We start from the raw sequence: 19,673 nt of genomic DNA on the forward strand, positions 1-19,673 counted from the left end.
ATTTTACTGCACGCGATTATATAAAAAATACATACCTTGTTATAGTCTTAATGATACCTTCAAGTTCATCAGCAGAAGGAGGATTACGACCACCAGGGGGAAAAACCAAGTTGATGGGATCAAAGAGTCGAGATAAAGATTTTGATAGATAAGCAGCCTCATAGGGTTGCAGAGAGTCTTTCAAAGCCTTTTCTGGACTGTGGGAGTGAAAAAAATGAACTTAAAATATATAAAACTAAATGCTATTGTATTAGGTTGTAAATGCCTTTCTTTTCTTTTTTGGGGGGGAGTGGTTATTTATTTTTAATTTTTTTTAATGGCGGTATTGGGGGTTGAACCCAGGACCTCCTGTATGCTAAGCACACACTCCACCACTGAGCTACACCCTCCTCACCTTGTAAATGTCTTTCTTAAAAACATATTTCCTATACAAAATGTAATTCTATTGAAGAAAATTTAAAAATCTGTTTAAAATTGTATATATGGGGGGTGGGTATCAGTGGTAGAGTGCATGCTAAGCATGCACAAAGTCTTGGGTTTAATTCCCAGGACCTCCGTTAAAACAACAAATAAACAAACAAACAAACATTTAAAAAAGTATATATACATTTATAAATACTTTTCATAATTACACATTTATTAAGGAATAAACTTTTTAATTTATACATAAATCCTAGGTATAAATGTACTGTAATATGCACCAGTACCCACTGTACCCACTGTAGTAAATTTGTCACTTGAAACTAAAAGAGTAACATTAATTCTAATGGGGCATGCCTTCACAGAGCACACAAGGCAAGTCTGCAGAGACCTGTTCTCACTAGCTCAACCCTTTTCACCCACAGCTGCCCTCTCATAGGCTCAGTGTCTTAGAGGGAAGTGCGAAGGTATAGGTTTTTATCAACCTTCTAATATTAAACTGTTACTATCAAGAATGAAGACAAAATAAAAAGTATTTGTCAAAGTCATACAACCACATAAATACTCCCAACTGGAGTTCTAAGCTAATTAAGTTTTACAGCATTCTTCACAAGCTAGAATTCAGCCTTGAGACACTTCTTTCCATCTTAGTCCTCCCACGTCTTCAATTATTTGCGTTGCTTTTTATTTAGCAGTCCATCTATTGGACCTTACATTTTACCGTTGACAATTGCTATCAAGTATCTATAACCAATTTTTCTTTATGCTTTCTTACTCCTATAGTTAACTCTGTATCTTCTCACATCACTCCTGTTTATGATCCTTCTTAACAGTCCTTCCACTGTCTTAAAAACAAACAAACAAAAATCCCTCCTCCTAAATGTTAATCTTGAAAACACCTGACCAGCTCCTTCATGTATAGGAAATCTGGCTTTCTCCATTTCCACACTTCCTGGTCAACTGACGAGACCTGGAGGTCAGAACACTCTTGGCTCCTACATTATAATTCCAGTTATCTCTTACCACTTTCTCATTCAGTAAATATTTCACTCAACACATAGTTCCTGAGAATACTGTACCAGGCCCTTGTTAAGTGCTAGGAAGGCAGAGATTAAAATCGCTTTACAGTCTAGGGAAGAAATGTGCAGGTAAAGTGCTGACTATAACAACTTCTACAGTGGATGCAGATAGAAAGACCACAGAGGGAACAGGAAAAATTAGCGTTTCAATCTGTCTGAGTCAGTCCCCTACTAAAGTCCACACCAGCTATTTAAATGTCTTCCCTGTTTGTGCTCCTGTCACTTACTGACCTTAAGAAGCCTCTTCCCTCTTCTGCATAAATTTCAGCACTAAATTATAAGCACTAATATTCTTCCTGTTCTCCAAGTCTGCTGTAAGGATCTTTGGTGATTACAATGTCAAAACAGACAACTTTTCTACTACGTGTTCTGTATTAGAAGTCTATGTTTATTTTATAGTTTTACCATGGAGCTTCCATATTTGAGTCATCATTCTGAACTGCTCCACCTCTAAGATCTACAAGCTTGAAGACAACTTTCCACACCCTGATTTGCCCCTAGTTCCTTCCCTCCTACAAATACTATTAAATTTCTACATTTTGGCAAGTACTTCCTAGATGCAGGAAATGCAGCAATCAAAGCCGGTTAAAAAAAATTCTCTGCCCTCTTCAAGTTTATATGCTTATGAGAGACACACACACACAAAATTAAAAATTTTAAATGAGTTAAATATGGAATACAATGGAGAATAACAAATTCTAAGAGAAAAATGAAGCATGAAAGGCAAAGAACTTCTTCTATGCAACTTTAGATAGGACAAGGCACAGGAAGGCTTCCTGAGAGGATCTGAGGGACAAGAGGGAGCAAGTGAAACAGGTTTCCAGGGTAGGCACTTTCTGTGAGAGAAGAGCAAGTGCAAAGGCCCTGAGAATGGACCCTCCCTGGCTGTGTCTGCCAAAAAGTTAAGAGGAGCAGAGCGCTGAAGGGGTAGAAGTACAAGATGAAAACACATGGAACAAATCACGCTGGATTTTGTCTATCAGTGAAAGTGCTATTTTACTCAAAAGAACTTGCTCTCTTGACCTCACTGTGATCAGTGCTAGGGACCCCTTTCCCATGCGCATCCCCCATCAGCCCACCAGGTCTCATGTCCTCTATCCGCAGCTGACCATTTCAAGGTGTTCTTGTTAGCATCCTCATTTTTCTAATTTACCTTTGTTTCAAAGCTCTTAATGAGAAAATCTCATTTAGATGGTCTCTACGTCTGTCACTAAGCTGCCCAAGTACTGCAGAGAAAAAGTTGTTTATACTGAACACGTATGCAAATCCCTTAACTTCAAGAGATCTGAAGTTCAAGGCATTAAAATTCTACCTTTGCAGCCCCCTTCACTCTCTACAGGTGATCATTTGCCTCTACTTTCTACTAAACCAAAACCAGTGGCAGTGACCTTAGTCAGCCTGGCACTTCTCAAGGGTTTTTTTTTTTTTTTCTCTGTAACTTCATCTACCCTCTGTAGCTTTATTTCTTTGTTCATATCAAAACATCACAGGAGAAGTGAACCTAGCTCCTTCTTTCCTCTTCTCTCTTGTTAAAAAAACTGTTTCATTGAGATTTAACTTACATTCAGTTCAACCATTTAGAGTGTGCGATTCTCTGGTTTTTGGCATATTCACAGGTATGCACAACCATCACTATGCTTATCTTTGAACATTTTGATCACCTCCAAAAGAACCCTCATACCCTTTAGCTTTCACCCTCTGCCCCCTCACCCCACCCCCAGCCCTACACAAACACTAATATGCTTTATATCTCTATAGATTTTGCTATTTTTGACTTCCATGTGAATAGTATCATACACTGCACAGGTTTTCTTTCACTTAGCATAATTTTTTTCAAGGTTCAGTCATGTTGTAACATGTGTCCGTACTTCATTCCTTTTTATGTCTGAATTGTATTCCACCGTGTGGATGCACATGTGATTATTCATTTGTCTGCTGATGGACATTTGGGTTGCTTCTATTTTTTGGCTATTATGAATGTTGCTATAAACAGTTGTGTACAAATATGTGAGTGAACATATTTTAAAAATTTTGTTTAATACATTTAATTTTTATTGTGATAAAATATACATAACACGTGGGTATTGTGCACCAAAAGGAAGCGCCCACGTACTGATCTCAGCTGTGTGAGGCACAGCCTCAGCTAACTGGCAGCCAGGGGCAGGGGGAGAGATGCTGCAGCTCGGCTCCTCTTATGGAAGCAGCCCTCCAGTGCGGAGCAAGGGAGGGAGGGAGCCTTGGTTCTGGGCTGCCCTAGGCTAGAGTGGAGTCCATGCCTTGCTGAGCTGGGAACAGGGAGGGAGGAAACAACAGTCCTGGTTCTAATGTCACAGGCTCTTAAGGAATTCTTTCTGCCAAATTTTCATAATTTTTTTTTGAGTAGATTTTTCATTTGCTGTTTGCTTTTAAAACCACTTTCAGAGCCTTTAAATCGGTTTTTATAGTTTTCACCAGGCTCACTGGGGAGTGGGTGAGAGAGTAAGGACTACTGTCACCCTAGAAGTCAGTCTTCTCCCATTCTGTCTTTAATCAATTCTAATAATGCTTTTGTATCTACCATTCCACGTCTAGGTCCTGAACAACTTATTTTTCTGTATCAAGAGGTCAATTCTCAGTTCTAAGCTTCTTCAACTTTTCAATAGCCTGTGACACAGTTAACTATTCCTCCTCCAACTTAATGAGCTCATTCCTTGGGGTTGCAGACAACTTTGAGTTTTCCTCTTCTCTCTCCATATTTTTGTCTTAGGCTTGCTGGCCGCCTCTCCTCTGCACAATCTATTAATATTGGAGTGCCTAACTAGGGCCGAGGGCCCTTTCTCTTCATATCTATCTTCCCTGTGGAATCTCCTCCAGTGCCATGATTTCCACAGATCTGCACAGTGATGACTCTCAGCTATCTTTTTCTAGCCCTGATTCATACTCAACTACCTTTGCAACAACTCTATTAAAACATTATTTGCAACTTCAGTTCAATAGTTTCAAAAGAAAAACCTTAAATCAGCACTGCTCCATAAATGGAATGATGTCTTCCAGTCATTACAGTCTTCTCCCAACCTGTCCAAGCTTATCCTTGATCCTTCTCTTCCTCTCAAATCCAATCTATCAGCAAGTTCTACTGACTTGCTCTCTGAACTGTATCTTGAATCACTGGACCAGTTCTTACCATCTCATCCACTCATCCTACTTCAAGTCATTACCATTTCTTGCCTGCATAAACATAGCCCCCATTTCCCACTTCTCTCTCCCTGTGGTGAGCCTCCCCCTTAGTTGTCCACACAGAAGCTGGGGTGCTCATTTTAAAATGTTTATCAGTTCATATCATTCCTCTGTTTAAAAGCAATGGTTAACACTGTTTTGAATAAACTCCAAACTCCCTATCATGGTGTAAAAGCCCTACATGATCTTACATTTCCCTTCCTCTCTGACCCAATTTTATACCCTCCCCTTTTCTTCATTCATTGTGTTCCAGCTTTTTATTCCTCGACCTCCCCACCTTAATTTTTGCAGATTTTAAATATGCCATTCTCTTTGCCTGCAAAAATATTACTCCAAATCTTCCGTGGTTGATTTCTTCACATTATTTAGATCTAAGATCAAACGTTACCGTCTCACTACAAAAGGCACTCTATCATATTATCTTGTTTTATTCTCTTCATAGCACTAACGGCTCTCAAAAATTTAGCATGAATACCCAATGATGAAAAATGCTAACCTGGTTATCTGTGCCTTGATTCTATTCTAATTCTTCTAAGGCCCTGTTCCATTCATTACCTGTTTTCTTTCTTGTATCTCCTATCTCTTCCTCTCTCCACTGGCTACTTCTAGCTATAAACAATCTCAATTCTTCCTCTATTGTTAAAAACAGCAACAACAACAAAAACCTTTCCTATGGATCAGCTAACATAGTCAAATTTATGTTTTCTTCTTTGCCTCACTTCTCAAAAGAACCTATAAAATCTACTATAACAAACAATAAGGTTCTAATGTATAGCACACAGGGAACTACATTATCTTGTAATATCCTATAATAAAAAAGAATATATATATGTATAACTGTATTACTCTCCTATATACCAGAAACTTACACAAAACTGTAAGTAAACTATACTTCAATAAAAAAAATTTAAAAATGAAACCTATTGTATTTGTTTCCTTATTACCCTCATTAATTTTTGACTTTCTAGAATATAGGTCATACCTCCTCTTCCCCACCAACTACTTTACTGAAGCTAGTCTCCTAAGGGTGACAATGTCTCACTAGTCAAAACACAGTGGTTTTTTTTTTTCATTCTGAATTTTTCCTCTACATTGAATTTACTGCCTTTCTCCCTACCCCTACAAGTTTACATATACTCATTTTAAATCAAAGCAGAAAATACAAAATAAAAACTCCACCTCCTAGAAGTAACACACTATTACCATTTGCTATGAGTATTTCAGACCTAAGGTGCAAGTATATGAATTTAAAAATAAAACAGCCGAAAATAGAATGATACTGTATATGCTATTTTATATACTTGTAGGTTCAGTCGTCTTGTCTCCTCTTCCGTGAGTCCTTACCGCATCTCCATGTTTAGCATGAAAGAGTAACTGACGAGAACAGTCTCATATATCATTCCATCCTACCCTCATGCCACTAACTTTGCCAGTCAAAACTAGTACATCCTTAGCAGACAGAACTTCTTACTACAGTAGATACAAATTCAACTATAAGTACTTAGAAAGAAAAAAGCTGAAAGAGAAACAAACGTTAAAACAGCATTCATAAACCTATCCAACGTTTTTCTTACAAGGTAGTTGATAAGGATTTGCTGTTACTGAGTCAGTCTCATCATAATAAATATGACTCTAGTGTTTAAAGAAGGTGTGCAAACCAGTCAATTGATTTGGTGCTCCAACAGAAATCTGAAAACAATACTCTTTCTCAATGTGGGGGGAAAAGCTGGCCAATTTAAACTTCCTGAGATGGTACAGTAGTTTTCAATGTGGCTCTTAAATAAGGCTACATATGCTGTACTTCACGAATGATCAAACAGATCTGCAGGTTTATTGCAACTCTACTTAGTATTTTCCCATGAAACTAAGAAACCGATCCCAGCGTAAGACGTATTTTTGCTGTAATTCCTCAACACACCAGTTCCTCTGATATCATATTTATGCCACTGGTCAATCAGTAACAGTGCCATGTGATGTAGTCACAGGTATCCTAAAATATCAGTTAAAAGATAATAACTACATATGCTCATCTCTTAGCTTCTATTCACCTTGCTTGGTGTTATACTTTAAAACGAATTCTAGTTGGGGACCAGGCTGCCAGGATAAAGTTTGACTTCTTTAACTTCTTCAGTTAAAAATGTTGTGAAGTCTTTTAAGGTAAACAAATAAATAATAATCATTAGAATGTTGAGAAGATTAGCATTTTCCCACTTTCTAACTTACAATAAAAATAAAACACAAAATCCTTAACATGCCAACAAACAAGTTAAACAAACATACTCATAATCTGGCTTTTTGGGTAAGAATCCATCTTGTGTGTCATCTTCCATGTACTGCACGTCAGCATACAGGTCTGTAGTTCCACTTGAATTAAATGTTCCTTGAATACTTTGGCTGTATTGTTGAAGACGCTTCCATAAGTCATTATAAAGACGCAACAATTTAGGGTATTCTCCTTCAAATGCCTGCTTCAAAAACATAGAAGCTGCCAAGCAAAATAGTAACTTGAATTACCTTCATGATAAAATAATAAAAAGAAGCAAAAAAGAATTTCTTTTGTACATGAAGATGGTGCTACAAATAAGCGTTTGCTATAGGACAAACCAAAGATGTATTCTAATAAAGCCTTTCGAGATAATGCTAGTAACAGTAATCTTCCTTCCTATCTAATGTATTTGATATGTGGACCATATTTCCAAAATTTAATATAAAAGGACATAGACAAATTGATAACTACAGCTGAAGATTTCAATTCTCCCAATAAATGATAAAATTAAGTCCAGAGAAAATCAGGAAGCATATAAAAAAAACCTAAACACCACAACTCAGAATTTACTTAATTGATATTTATAGAATATTTCATCCAAAACAGCAATGTAGCCATTATTTTCAAGTACACATGAAACATTTATGAAGATTGATAATTTCTGACATCAAGAAACAATCTGAGTAGATTTAAAAGGTTTCAAGTCATACAAAGTATGTTCTCTAATCAAAATAGTTTTAGATGAGAAATCAGTAACAAAGATATCTTTTAAAAATCCTGGATAAATATTTGGAGTGGAATTGCTGGATCAGTTCTATTTTTAATTCTTTGAGGAACCTCTGTACTGTTTTCCAGAGTGGCCACACATTCCCCCTAACAATGCACAGGGGTTCCCTGCTCTCCACAACCATATCTTGTTATTTCTTATCTTTTCGATGCCAGCCATTCTAACAGGCGTGAGGTAGTATTTCATTGTGGTTTTGATTGACATTTTGCTGATTAGTGATGTTGAGCATCTTCCCATGTACCTGTTGGCCACCTGTATGTCTTCTTTGGAAAAATGTCTGTTCAGATCCTCTGCCCATTTTTTAACTGGACAGTTTACTTTTTTTTGTTATTGAGTTATATAGGTCCTACATATATTTTAGATATTAACCCCTTATCAGATATATGATTCACAAATACTTTCTCCCATTTAGTAGGCTGCCCTTTCATTTTGTTGATTTCCTTGCTGTCCAGAAGCGTCTATGTTTGATGTAGTCATGCTTGTTTATTTTCCCTTTTGCCGTCTTTGCTTTTGGAGTCAAATCCAAAAAAAAAAAAAAAAAAAATCATGAGATATGACTATGTACCTGTTAGAATAGCTAAAATTTAAAAAAACAAGTGTTGGTGAAGATGAAGGAACTGAAACTCTCATACATTGTTGGTGGAAAGGAAAAATTATATATCATTTTGCAAGAGTCTGGCATTTTCTTAAATTGTTAAAGATGTATCTACCATATGGTGAAACCATGCCTTTTCCAGCTGTTTATCCAATAGAAACTAAAGTCTATGTCCATTCAAAGACTTATATATGAATATTCAAAGCACCATTATTTGTAATAGCCAAAAACTGGAAACAACCCAAATGTCCAAAAACAAGTGAATGAATAAACAAACTGCAGTATATCTGTACAATGGGATACTCTCCAGCAGTAAGAACGCACTACAATATGGATGAATCTAAATATAATCACGCTGCATGAAAGACACATAAGAATCCATAATACATGCTCTATCATTCAGTTTGCACACAGTTCAAGGAAGTGTAAACTAATATACAGTGACAAAAAGCTGTTCAGAATTCAGCTGGGGAAGGAGAAAGGAGACGGCAGGGAGAGGAATTACAAAGGGGACAAACTTTCGCGGGTGATAAATATGCCCATTGATTTTAACTGTCTTGACAGTTTCATGGGTGTGTATATGTGTCAAAACTTACCAAACTGTACACTTTAATTATGTTTAGTTTATTGTATGACAATTATACTCTAGTAAAATCCTTTTTAAAAAAAAACCTCAGAAAGGACGTCTTTGAAATCCCCCCCTCTCCCCGACCCCACGAAGTAGCAATTCACCATGGCCCTGAGTGTCCCTACACATTCTTGCACGTTCTGTAATAATGCGAGGCCCCAGCTGCTCGTCATCCAGGCCATTTATCAGGTTTGTATTTGTAGCAAGCAAATCTGAAGGATGAGGTAACCTCGCCCTGCACACCGAAAGCAGGCTTGCTTACTGCTTAAGGCAAAAGTGGTAGACTCTCCAAGCTTACGGTTTTCACCTGTGATGCAAACTCAGCACACATACCCTTCACAGGGGCTCAAATCCTGTCTCCCCAGGAGACCTGAAGGCATGGAGAACCAACAGACAATATGCCAACGCTCACGCGGCTTGCTGGGTTGTGAGTAATATTCCTTCTGCTCTGACTCAGGAGACTTAGGTCTTCCGACAATATTGAGAAAGCTTTGGGAGGCTAGCCTTTTTAAGCAGGACAAAATCTCAGATCCTTCACTGTACTTGAACTCTTCTAACCTAAACCATATTCCTTTCATTACACTCCCATAACAATCTGTTCTTGGCCTCCTTTGCATTTACCACAATTTCTAATTTTGTTTAAAGTATGCTTCCTTTACTTGACTGTAAACTCCCTGAGGACAGGGACAATACTTATTTTCTTCAATGAGTATTTGGTATTTAGTACAGTGCCCGAAGTAGTAGAAAGTAGTTCTATATAGGACAAATCATTGTGGAGTGTTTCAGATAGCCAAACTTTGATCGTTTTATTTCAGTAAATGTGATTAATCAGTTCTAAGCTACTTAAGTGAATATACTTCAAGCTTATAAATAAATATTGGGTGTTAAATCTTGAAGCTAAATTCTACTTTACTTTCTTTTAAACTAATTATCAAGTGTTCCCATTGATTACCTATAAACTTGATTATAATCAATATTTGAAGAACACATATTGCACACCTTAATAATCTAACAAATCACTTAGAAAATGACAGGTTACTAATTGACAGTTACTTAGTAGTTCATTACTCAGCTTATGTCCTTGTGTTAGCAATTGCTTTTTTTTTTTTTTTTACAGTAACTAGTGATTCCAACATAGGCACTAACATGGAGATAAAACTCATCTTTATTCCCAGTACCTTGTTTCACTTTCTTTATAGCAATGAGCACTAGAAGAAACTATTTATTAGTTTGTGTTGACTACCATCCTCCTTTAGAATGCAACTTTAATGAGAACAGGGGTATTATTTGACTTGTCTCTGTATTTCCTTTACCTAGAATAACACCAGGCATTGAATTATTGAATGAACAAACAAACTGCAGAAAGAATGAAGAGGGGTCTAGGTTTGGAATGAAATCATTTCCCCAGATTCTAATAGCCTAGTCTTAATTGCCTCCCTCCTCCCATTCCCCTTGGTTCAAGGCTTCAGAGGACAACCCTAATATCTGCTTATCCCAGAGCTGCAGCTCTTATAGTTCTTGCCTTAGTCTTGAGTAGCTGTGCTCACTCTCAGCCTGTGTGTATGCTTCTGCTACTGCATCTCCCTGTCGAAAGACTGAGTACCCTGTCTCTAGGCCACTGAGAATGGGCATCACTCCTTAAAACTCCCACCAACATTCAGATGACCAAACTCTGGGCAATGCGAAATCTGGAAGGTAGATTTATCCACTCAACAAATATTTGCTGATCATTTACTATATGACAAGTACTGCTGTAACCACTGCATATGCAGTGGTGAACAACATAAGCCAAGTTCCTACCCATAAGGAGCTTACACTCTAGTGAGGGAGAAAAACAATAAACAAATCATTATGTATCATAATGTCAGGCAGCCTTAAGTCTCTGAAGAGTAATAAAACAAGGTTAGAGGACAGACAGTGATAGGAAGTGGGATTTTATTCACTGCAGATAGGGAGGACTCTGAGTGAAGCAGAGATTGACCCATTTGGGTACTTGGGGAAAGAATTCAGAGGGAAGAAACAGCAAAACCCAGCAGAGACCACTGCTCTTATTTTAACAACTTGACATGCTCTTTAAATATGTCGGCCTGAGAGAGTCCACCTCCATAGCTAGGTTGAGTCCCCCCTTTTTAAGTACATTGCCACCTATTTCTAGTTCATTCCTTTCCTAACTGACTCAGTCCCCAATAAAAACTGTCAGTCTCGCACCTGAATCACCGTGCATTATGAAAGTAAAGGAGGCCAGTAATACACTGGGTTCGATAGGTCTTAGACAATATTTTGTTTCATAACTGCATTAGACATCTATTACTACATAATAAACTGCTACAATATAGCTGTTTATTTAAAAAAATACATTCATTATCTCATAGTTTCTGTGGGTCAGACATGCTGGGTTGTCTGCTTCAGGGTCTCTCACAAGGCTATAATCAGGTTGTCAGCAACTGCTGGAGTCTCATTTGAAGGCTCAACTAGGGAAGGATGTGATTCCAAGCTCATGTGGCTGTTGCCAGGATTCAGCTCCTTACAAACTGAATTGGATTGAGGGTCTCAGTTCCTAGCCTGCTTACGGCTGAAGGTCAATCTTAGTTCCCCGCCAAGTGGACCTCTCCAATATGGCGGCTTATTTCATCAAAGCTTCTAATCCAGGAAGGCAACAGAGAAAGCCTGCTACCAAGATGGAAGTTTTGCTCTTATGTAACATAATCACATAAAGGACACCCTCTTTGCATGTTCTATAGGTTAGAAGCAAGTTGTACCCACACTTACGGGGAAGAGATTAGCAAGGACGTAAATACAGAGGCAGGGATAATTCGGAGCTATCTTAGAATCTGTCACAATAAAATGAACCATACTTCATTCAAATCAACAAAAATCATATAATTATAAAAGTCAAATGTTGAGGCCATATAGTAGTCTGGCCAATAACTACTTTTCAAATATTGAAATATTATGGACTATATTACTCTTTCTTTATATAAAAGTTTTATATAATAAAATTATTTAAAGTATTGTTGAAAAAACAGCCCAAGCAAACTACAGAAATAGTTCAGAAGTAAACTAAAGTAAAGAATAAAATATGGGTAAGTCAATTGCACCCAAGTTACTGTTTTCCCATTATGCCTAAAAAGAACTTTTTTCTAAGTTTCAGAAACCTATGGTCCAAGACATATATTAAAAGGTAAAGAATGTTTATATGAACTAAAACTAGCCACAAATTCATTTTATTGAGGATTAGTAAGCCTTTGATTTAATTTTAAAATTATGATTTAAAAAGCTAAAATCAGAGTAGAAAACAGACCTTTATAAAAATCAGAGAAACTCCATTTAAGATGAACAGACATTAAAATGCAAGTTTTAAGTGAAAAATTTGATCAAAGCCTAAAACATTAACCTTTGAATGGAAAATATGAGTAAAAAAAACAGGACCCTAAAATTATCCTTTTGTATAAACTCTCTATATATAATTAATTATATTAATAATTAGGATGGAATAGCTGTCTGAAAATATCTGGCTGTGGTTCCTAAGAGGTTACTTAGGTTTTGGGTTTTTTTTTCCAACGCAACTGGGTATGCACTGTATGCTACAACCTTCTCTTTTAGCAGGAATATAAAGTATACACATTCTCCTCCAACCTCTTAAATAGTTAACCTTGAATTCATTTAAGATTTTCCATTTTACTTTGATTTTTAGTAATTTCTTCTTTCATTATTTTATTTTATAATTATATAAAATAATTATATAACTTCAAAATTAAATCTTCACAACAAAGTATGTTCAAAGAAGTCTAGCTTTCATCCATGGCCTCTCCTATTTATTTTTCACACACTCTCTTCTGCACTATCAGTAACCATTTTTTTCTGGATTTTATGGTTTACCCTTCCATTTCTTAAAAAAATAAACAAAAGTGTATATTTACTTATATCACTCCCTTTCTTATCAGCACTATAGACATATTTCTCTACTTATTTTTTTCAAATGAACAATGTAACTTGGAGATTGCTCCATGATAGTATACAAAGATATTCTTCATTTTTTTTTTTTTTTTTTTTTGCTTTCTCATTCCTCTTTACAGCTGCATGGTATTTTATTCTATGGATGCACCATAGTTTGTTCAACTAATTCTCCAGTGATGAACATTTGGGCTGTTCCAAGTTTTTTCAAATAATAATGCAATGAATCCTTAGTAATGTCTCTTCTTGTTTTTGCTAGTGCGTATATGGAATAGATCCTTAGAAGTAGAACTGCTGAGTAAAAAAAGCAACTGCTTATATAATTTTGTTAGATACTTATATACTTCATTAGATAATTTTGTTGGAAATTCCCCTCCACAAGGTTTGTATGCTAATTAACAATGTGAGCATGACTATTTCCCCACTGGCTTGTCAAGAGGGTGTTACCAAATTTTTTGACTTTTTCTGATTTGATAGATGAGAAATGATGTTTCTGTATACTTTTGTTTTCCATCTCTCTATTTATGGGTGACATTGAGCAACTTTTTCCAAACACTTAAGAGATATCTACACTTTTTTTCTGTAGAGTCGTTGATCTTTTTCTTCTTATTTTAGAAGCTTTTTATGTATCAGGGATACTAATTCATTTTCTTTAATGTAAGTTATATTTTTCTAATTTGTCATTTGTTGTTTTATCTTGCTTGAGGTTTTTTTTTTTTCCGCCATGTAATTTTCTAAATATAAGCAATTTATCAATCTTTCAATCATTGCTTCCGGATATTAAATCAGAGAAGTTTTCCCTATTCCTAGGCTTGCTCACTATGTTTCTTCCTAGCACTTGAATGGTTTCATATTTCAATTTAATTCTTTGATCCACTTCGAATTCACCCTGCTCTGTGAGGTAAAGTGGGGATTTTTCCCTCTGAGCTCTTTTTATCTCAATCTACTGTTCAACTCTGAGCACTTTACTCATTTCCATAACTACTGGCTCACATTTATCCATTCAACACATCTTCATGGAGGATGTAATTAAATATTTTAGTCTCCGATATTTGCTTTCTTCTTTTACCTCAATGAAAACTGCTTCATCGTTTATAACTAATGATATAAAATGCACATTGTAAAAAATCAAATAAATGAAGGCATAAGGGAAAATGTAAAAATTATTTGACATCTTATTATCCTACAATAATCATCCTAATATTTTTGCAACATGCTTTTGTGTCCCTCTTTATTATATATACATATATATATTCATATTTTAAGGTCTGGGTACTCTTTTAGCCATTGACGATACTACAATGATCAATACAGTATTCTGTGTCTTATGGGGAATTACATTCTAGTGGAGGGAGAGATGGGGCCAGACTAAATAAATAAATAAATAGTGTATTAGGAAGTGATAAAAAGCTTTGGAGAAAAATTAAGTAAGGAGGATGAGACACTCTGGGAAAATTGTCAGATTACAACAAAGAAGTATGATGTCATTTCAAAGAATTCAAAATGGTAATGTTTATTTTGCTTATTCCTATTGAGACTTGAAAAAATGTATCATAACCCAAAAGGCTGGTGAACAAACATTATTATCTGGAAACTATAATAGAGAAATAACAGGGATAAAGCTTAGAGATCATCTTGGAAATAACTATCAGCCATAGATAATTAAAGCAGCACATTTCCTATAGAAGCTATTTTCAATATTCACAGTGACAACTTCAGGCCCTTTTCCTTTTAAATAAAGTAACTTCATTGTCAAATCCCTAGATTATTCTTATTATATCTAGTAGAAATTCTTTTTACTAAACATGAACATTTATAATCAGAAAGAACATGTTCTTAACTAGGAAATTTTTCCTTTAGATATTTTCTGCCAAAATATTACTTACTTAGACAATCTGTTACATTGTGTATAATCTTCAACTCTGCAGATGGCTGCATTTCCTTAATACTGCCTGTCTATAATTTTAAGGAATACTACAGTACACTTCAGGGACTGCATGTACTAGATAAATGGACAGTGCTTAACAAAAAACTTACTTTGGAGTTCTCCCAAAGGAAGTTATTACAGTAATAATGTTAGCAGAAGTAACCAACTACTCTGAATGTGAAACATTAATGGGATTTTCTGCTTAAACATATTGTATTTCCTCTCAGTAGCTTCTCTAACTACATGAGCCAGATCAGTACCCTAGGATAAGAACTGAAAAGACATCTTCTGGAATTGGTAATTAAGAGGTAGTTCATTGTTTACTTTAAAGAGAATACTTTCAGTAGAATGGAAGACAGCCAGAGTACACCTAGCTGAGAAATCAACAGTATGAACATGAAGAAAAAAAAAAGTAAACTACTCTTTTGAGAAGTTTGAATAAAAAAGGAGAGATTACATTCTAAGTAAAGAGAAATCCTCCAGTTTTGTTTTAGTTTTTATTAGATTAGAGCAACTTAATTAGGTTTAATGGGGGGGGATCAAAAGAAAAGTGGAAATGCAAAATGAAAAAGAGAGAATGATGTTGCTGAGAGGAAGGGGTAAAAGAAAGCAGGCAGGCAATCACTAGTAAATGGGTGATTTTGAAGAAGAAAAAAGTTATCTTACCCTCTTAGGTCCACAAGGAGGACACTTTTCTTTGGAGAGAAGGTACAGAATACTGAGTTCCTGATGACCCAGGAAATAAGGTTGGTTACTCAAAGTGAGCAGAATTGGAGAAAAGAAAGTATGTGGAGAGTGCCAAAGGTTTGTAATGGTTAAGGAAAACAAGGAAGCAGATGACTAAAGGTAAGTAAATGACAGTACCATTAAACATAGAGACACACCATATAATATTCTGAAATGTATTTTTAATCACTGTTCTTAAAACTTGATGATGGACTTCTGCTTCTGGTAAGATGGAATAACAAGGACCAGAATTACTCTCTTATCTGAAACAACCAAAAAACAAAAACCAGACAAGATACATGAAATAATGGTTTTTAAAACACTTAACATAATACGGTCCTTGAAAGAGGAAACAAATGACGTGAACCATATGAATGCCACCAGTAGTTTCCAGGCTACAGCATGGGAAAGGGGAAGAGATCTCTCTATTCTTACGGTCCCTAAGACCAGGAAGACAGAAGCAACAGAATTCACAGGACAGCATGCCAGAGAGCAGACAGCTGCACAAACAGGGAACTGCAGAGACCTGCAAATGGTTTGGCCTTGAGCATTTGGCAAAATACTAATCAATATAAGTGTGTGAGAAAACTTCCAAAGTTCGGGGGAGAAAAACAAGACAAAGGATTAGGGAGAATAGACCTGTTCCTCTCACAAGACCAGGAAGAGTGCCTGTTCCCAAAAGCCAAACTAAAAAACCTCATAATTCATACAGTAATAACAAGTCTTGCCTCAGCAGTGGGAAATAATTAGCTCTAGACTAAACTGTTCAGGTTTTGCCATTAAATCTAAAAAAGCAAGATTCAAAAGAACCCAACAATTTTTTAGAAACTTGACAGTATTTAAGAATAAGAATATTTACAGGAAGACAGAAATACCTAGTACCAAAGAAGGTAACATACATGTCTGACACTCAATCAAAAATTACTAGACATGCAAAATAGTAGGAAAAATTATCCATGATGAGAAGAAAATCCAATCCAATCAACCAGATCCAGAACTGACACAGAGGAGTAAACTAGAGACAAGGGCATTTCCATTCCAGTCCCACTCTCTACAGTTCCACTCTCTTAACATTTGTGTGATTTGTTGAGATGAAGTTTACCTTATATAATTTTTACTAAAAATGTGCTAAATCAACTAATAATAAACAATATTGGAAGATCTAATGATTAAAGGTTTGAAATTTTCCAAGTATGCTAAGGGTTATATTTTAGGTACATTCCTGTCGTATTGAAAAAAGAAATATTCAAAATACAAATTAAATTTATTCATTAAAGAAAGAAAATAAAATACTGTCTATAACAACTCCAAGATTGTTGTAAAATCTTTAAAGTGATAAAGTACATTTTAATGAATGCTTGAAAACAGAAAAATTACAACAGCCATAAATAACCTTTTATATTTGCTTCCTTTTATTCTAAAAACTGAGGTTTAATGAATTTTGTAATTATGCTTATATGTTTTGTAGGTAAATTATATCTTTGAATTTCCTTACTGTACATTAGTAATGTATTCCATTAAACATAACTTGCTTACAATGTTTGTTTATATCTTTCTACATTTTTGGCAAAATAGCAAGGTGACTGTGGCAGGCAGCTAAAACACTGCTTATAGAGATATTCGTAGCATAACATAGGAAATAAAACTTTAAACCAATAATTGAAACTTTACCTTAGCAAACAAGAAAATGAGCAAATCAAACTCAAAGCAAAGAGAAGAACATAAAAATAAACATACAAGCAGAAATTAATAAAACTGAAAATCAATGAAATCAAATGCTGATTTCTGAGATGAATAAAATTAATAAACCTCTGGTCATAATTAACAGGAAAAAAGAAGAAAGAAGCTAATGACCTCAATGAGATATATGGAACATTCCATCAGATTCTACATACATTCAAAGGGTAATAAGGAAGTCTTATAAGGAACTTTATGCCAATAAATTAGAAAACTTCAAGGAACTGGAAGAGTCCTTCAAAAGACATAAACTACCAACATTCACGCAAGAAGAAATAAATGGAATAACCCTGTATTTGTAAAAAGAAGTTGAATTTGTAGTCAAAACCTCCCCCAAAGAAAATTCCAGACCTAGATGACTTCCATGGTGAATTCTACCAAATATGTAAGGATAGAATAATAACAATTTTATACAAACTGCTTGAGAAAATTGAAGAGGAGGGAATACTTACCAATTCATTCTCTAAGGTTAGCACTATCTTGATAACAAAACTGGAAAAAAGGCATTACAAGGGGAAAAAAACCCCTAGAGATTAATATCTTATACACAGAGAATCAAAAAAACCTTAAATTGTTTTAGCAATTTGAATCCAGGGACATATAAAAAGGATAATACATCATGACTATGTGGGGTTTATCCAAGAATTCAAGGCTAGTTCAACACTGAAAAAACTCAATCAATGTAATTCGTAATATTAACAGACTAAAATAACTAAAATCATTTGATCATCAAAGTGAATGTGGAAAGCACTGGAAAAAAATCAACAATTCACAATAAAAATTCTCAAAAAAGTTGAAGGGAACTTCTTCAATTTGATTAAGGGCATCATTGAAAAACCTACAGTAAAGATCATATTAAGGTTAACTGAATGCTTTCTCTTTAAGATTGTAAACAAAGCAAAAACTACTTCAACTTCACACTGTATTGGAAGTGTTAGCTAGTATAATAAGGCAAGAAAAAAAATGATACAAAGCCAGATTGGAAAAGAAGTAAAACTGTCTATATTTGCAGAGCATACGATTATTGATAAAGAAAATCCTAAGAAATCTCCCAACACTACCAGAACTACTAAGTAATATTAGCAAAGTCAAGGATACAAGGACAGTATATAAAAATCAATTGTATTTCTATATTATAACAATGAACAGTTATAAAGTAAAATTAAAATAATACCCTTTACAATAGCATCAAAATATATGAAACAGTGATAAAGTCAACATTTGCTAGACCTGCACGCTAAAAACTACATAGCATTGATAAGAGAAAATGTAAAAGACCTAGATCAACGGGAAGATAGATCATACTTATGGTTCAGAAGACACAATATTGTTTAGATGTTAATTCAACACAAATAGATCTGTACATTCAGTGCAATCCTAATCAAAATCCCAGGAGAAATTTTTATAGGAAAAATAACCTGATTCTGAAATATATATATGGAAATGCAAGAGGCCTAGAATAACCAAAATTATTATAAATAAATAAATTAGGAGGATTTGTACTTTAGTGACTGAAATCATGATATTTATATAAACACAGACATGCAAAAAAAATGAAACAAAGAGCCAAAAATAGTCTTACACATGTATAACCACATGATTTTCAACAGAAGCACCAGGACAGTCAACAGGCAGAGTATAACTTTCTAGATCTATATACAAAGAAATAAACCCTGAACCTTATCTCACACCATACACAAAAATTAACTCCAAATGAATCTAGTAAAACTTCTAGAATAAAATATAGGAGGAAATATTCATGGTCTTAGGATAGATGAAGACTTCTTAGGTCAAAATAATATAATGCAAATCATAAAAGAAAATTGGTAAACTGGACTTTATCGAAATTATAAACTTTTGTCATTTGGAAGATACTGTTAAAAAAATGAAAAGGCAAATCAGACAGGAATATATTTGCAAAACATACATCTGAGAAAGGACTTTGAATCCAGATATAGAAGATGAGCAATAAGCTAAAAAAATTAAATAAAACTAAAAAGTAACTAATTTTGACAAACACTTAACTAAAGAAGATATACAGATGGGAAATGAACATATGAAAATAAGTCATCACTAGTCTTTAGGCTGGTGGAAGTTAAAACAATGAAAATCCACTAAACACAAGAATGGCTAAAATTAAAATGGCAATATCATGGATTGATAAGAATGTAGAGCAATTGGAATTATCACACATTGTTGATGGGAATACAAAATGGTACATCCATCTTGGGGCACAGTTTAGCTGTTATTTACAGTTAAACATATACTTATTAAATATCAGGAAATTCCACTGACGTATTTTTATCCAAAGGAATGAAGACATATGTCTACAAAAGAC

At 35.0% G+C, this 19,673-nt stretch overlaps 1 protein-coding gene across 1 annotated transcript in view; it reads right to left on the reverse strand.

The window, feature by feature from the left end:
* Positions 1-19,673, reverse strand: part of COG5 (component of oligomeric golgi complex 5) — a 240,407-nt gene that overhangs the window by 65,749 nt on the left and 154,985 nt on the right. Inside the window, exons 12-13 of the mRNA XM_074367660.1 lie at positions 6,996-7,200; positions 36-197 (exon numbers count right to left, since the gene is read on the reverse strand). Of these exons, the coding sequence (XP_074223761.1) occupies positions 36-197; positions 6,996-7,200 (367 nt within the window). The remainder of the gene's footprint in view (positions 1-35; positions 198-6,995; positions 7,201-19,673) is intronic.

Source organism: Camelus bactrianus, chromosome 7 (genome assembly GCF_048773025.1).
Source record: "Camelus bactrianus isolate YW-2024 breed Bactrian camel chromosome 7, ASM4877302v1, whole genome shotgun sequence".
NCBI classification, from domain to species: Eukaryota; Metazoa; Chordata; class Mammalia; order Artiodactyla; family Camelidae; genus Camelus; species Camelus bactrianus.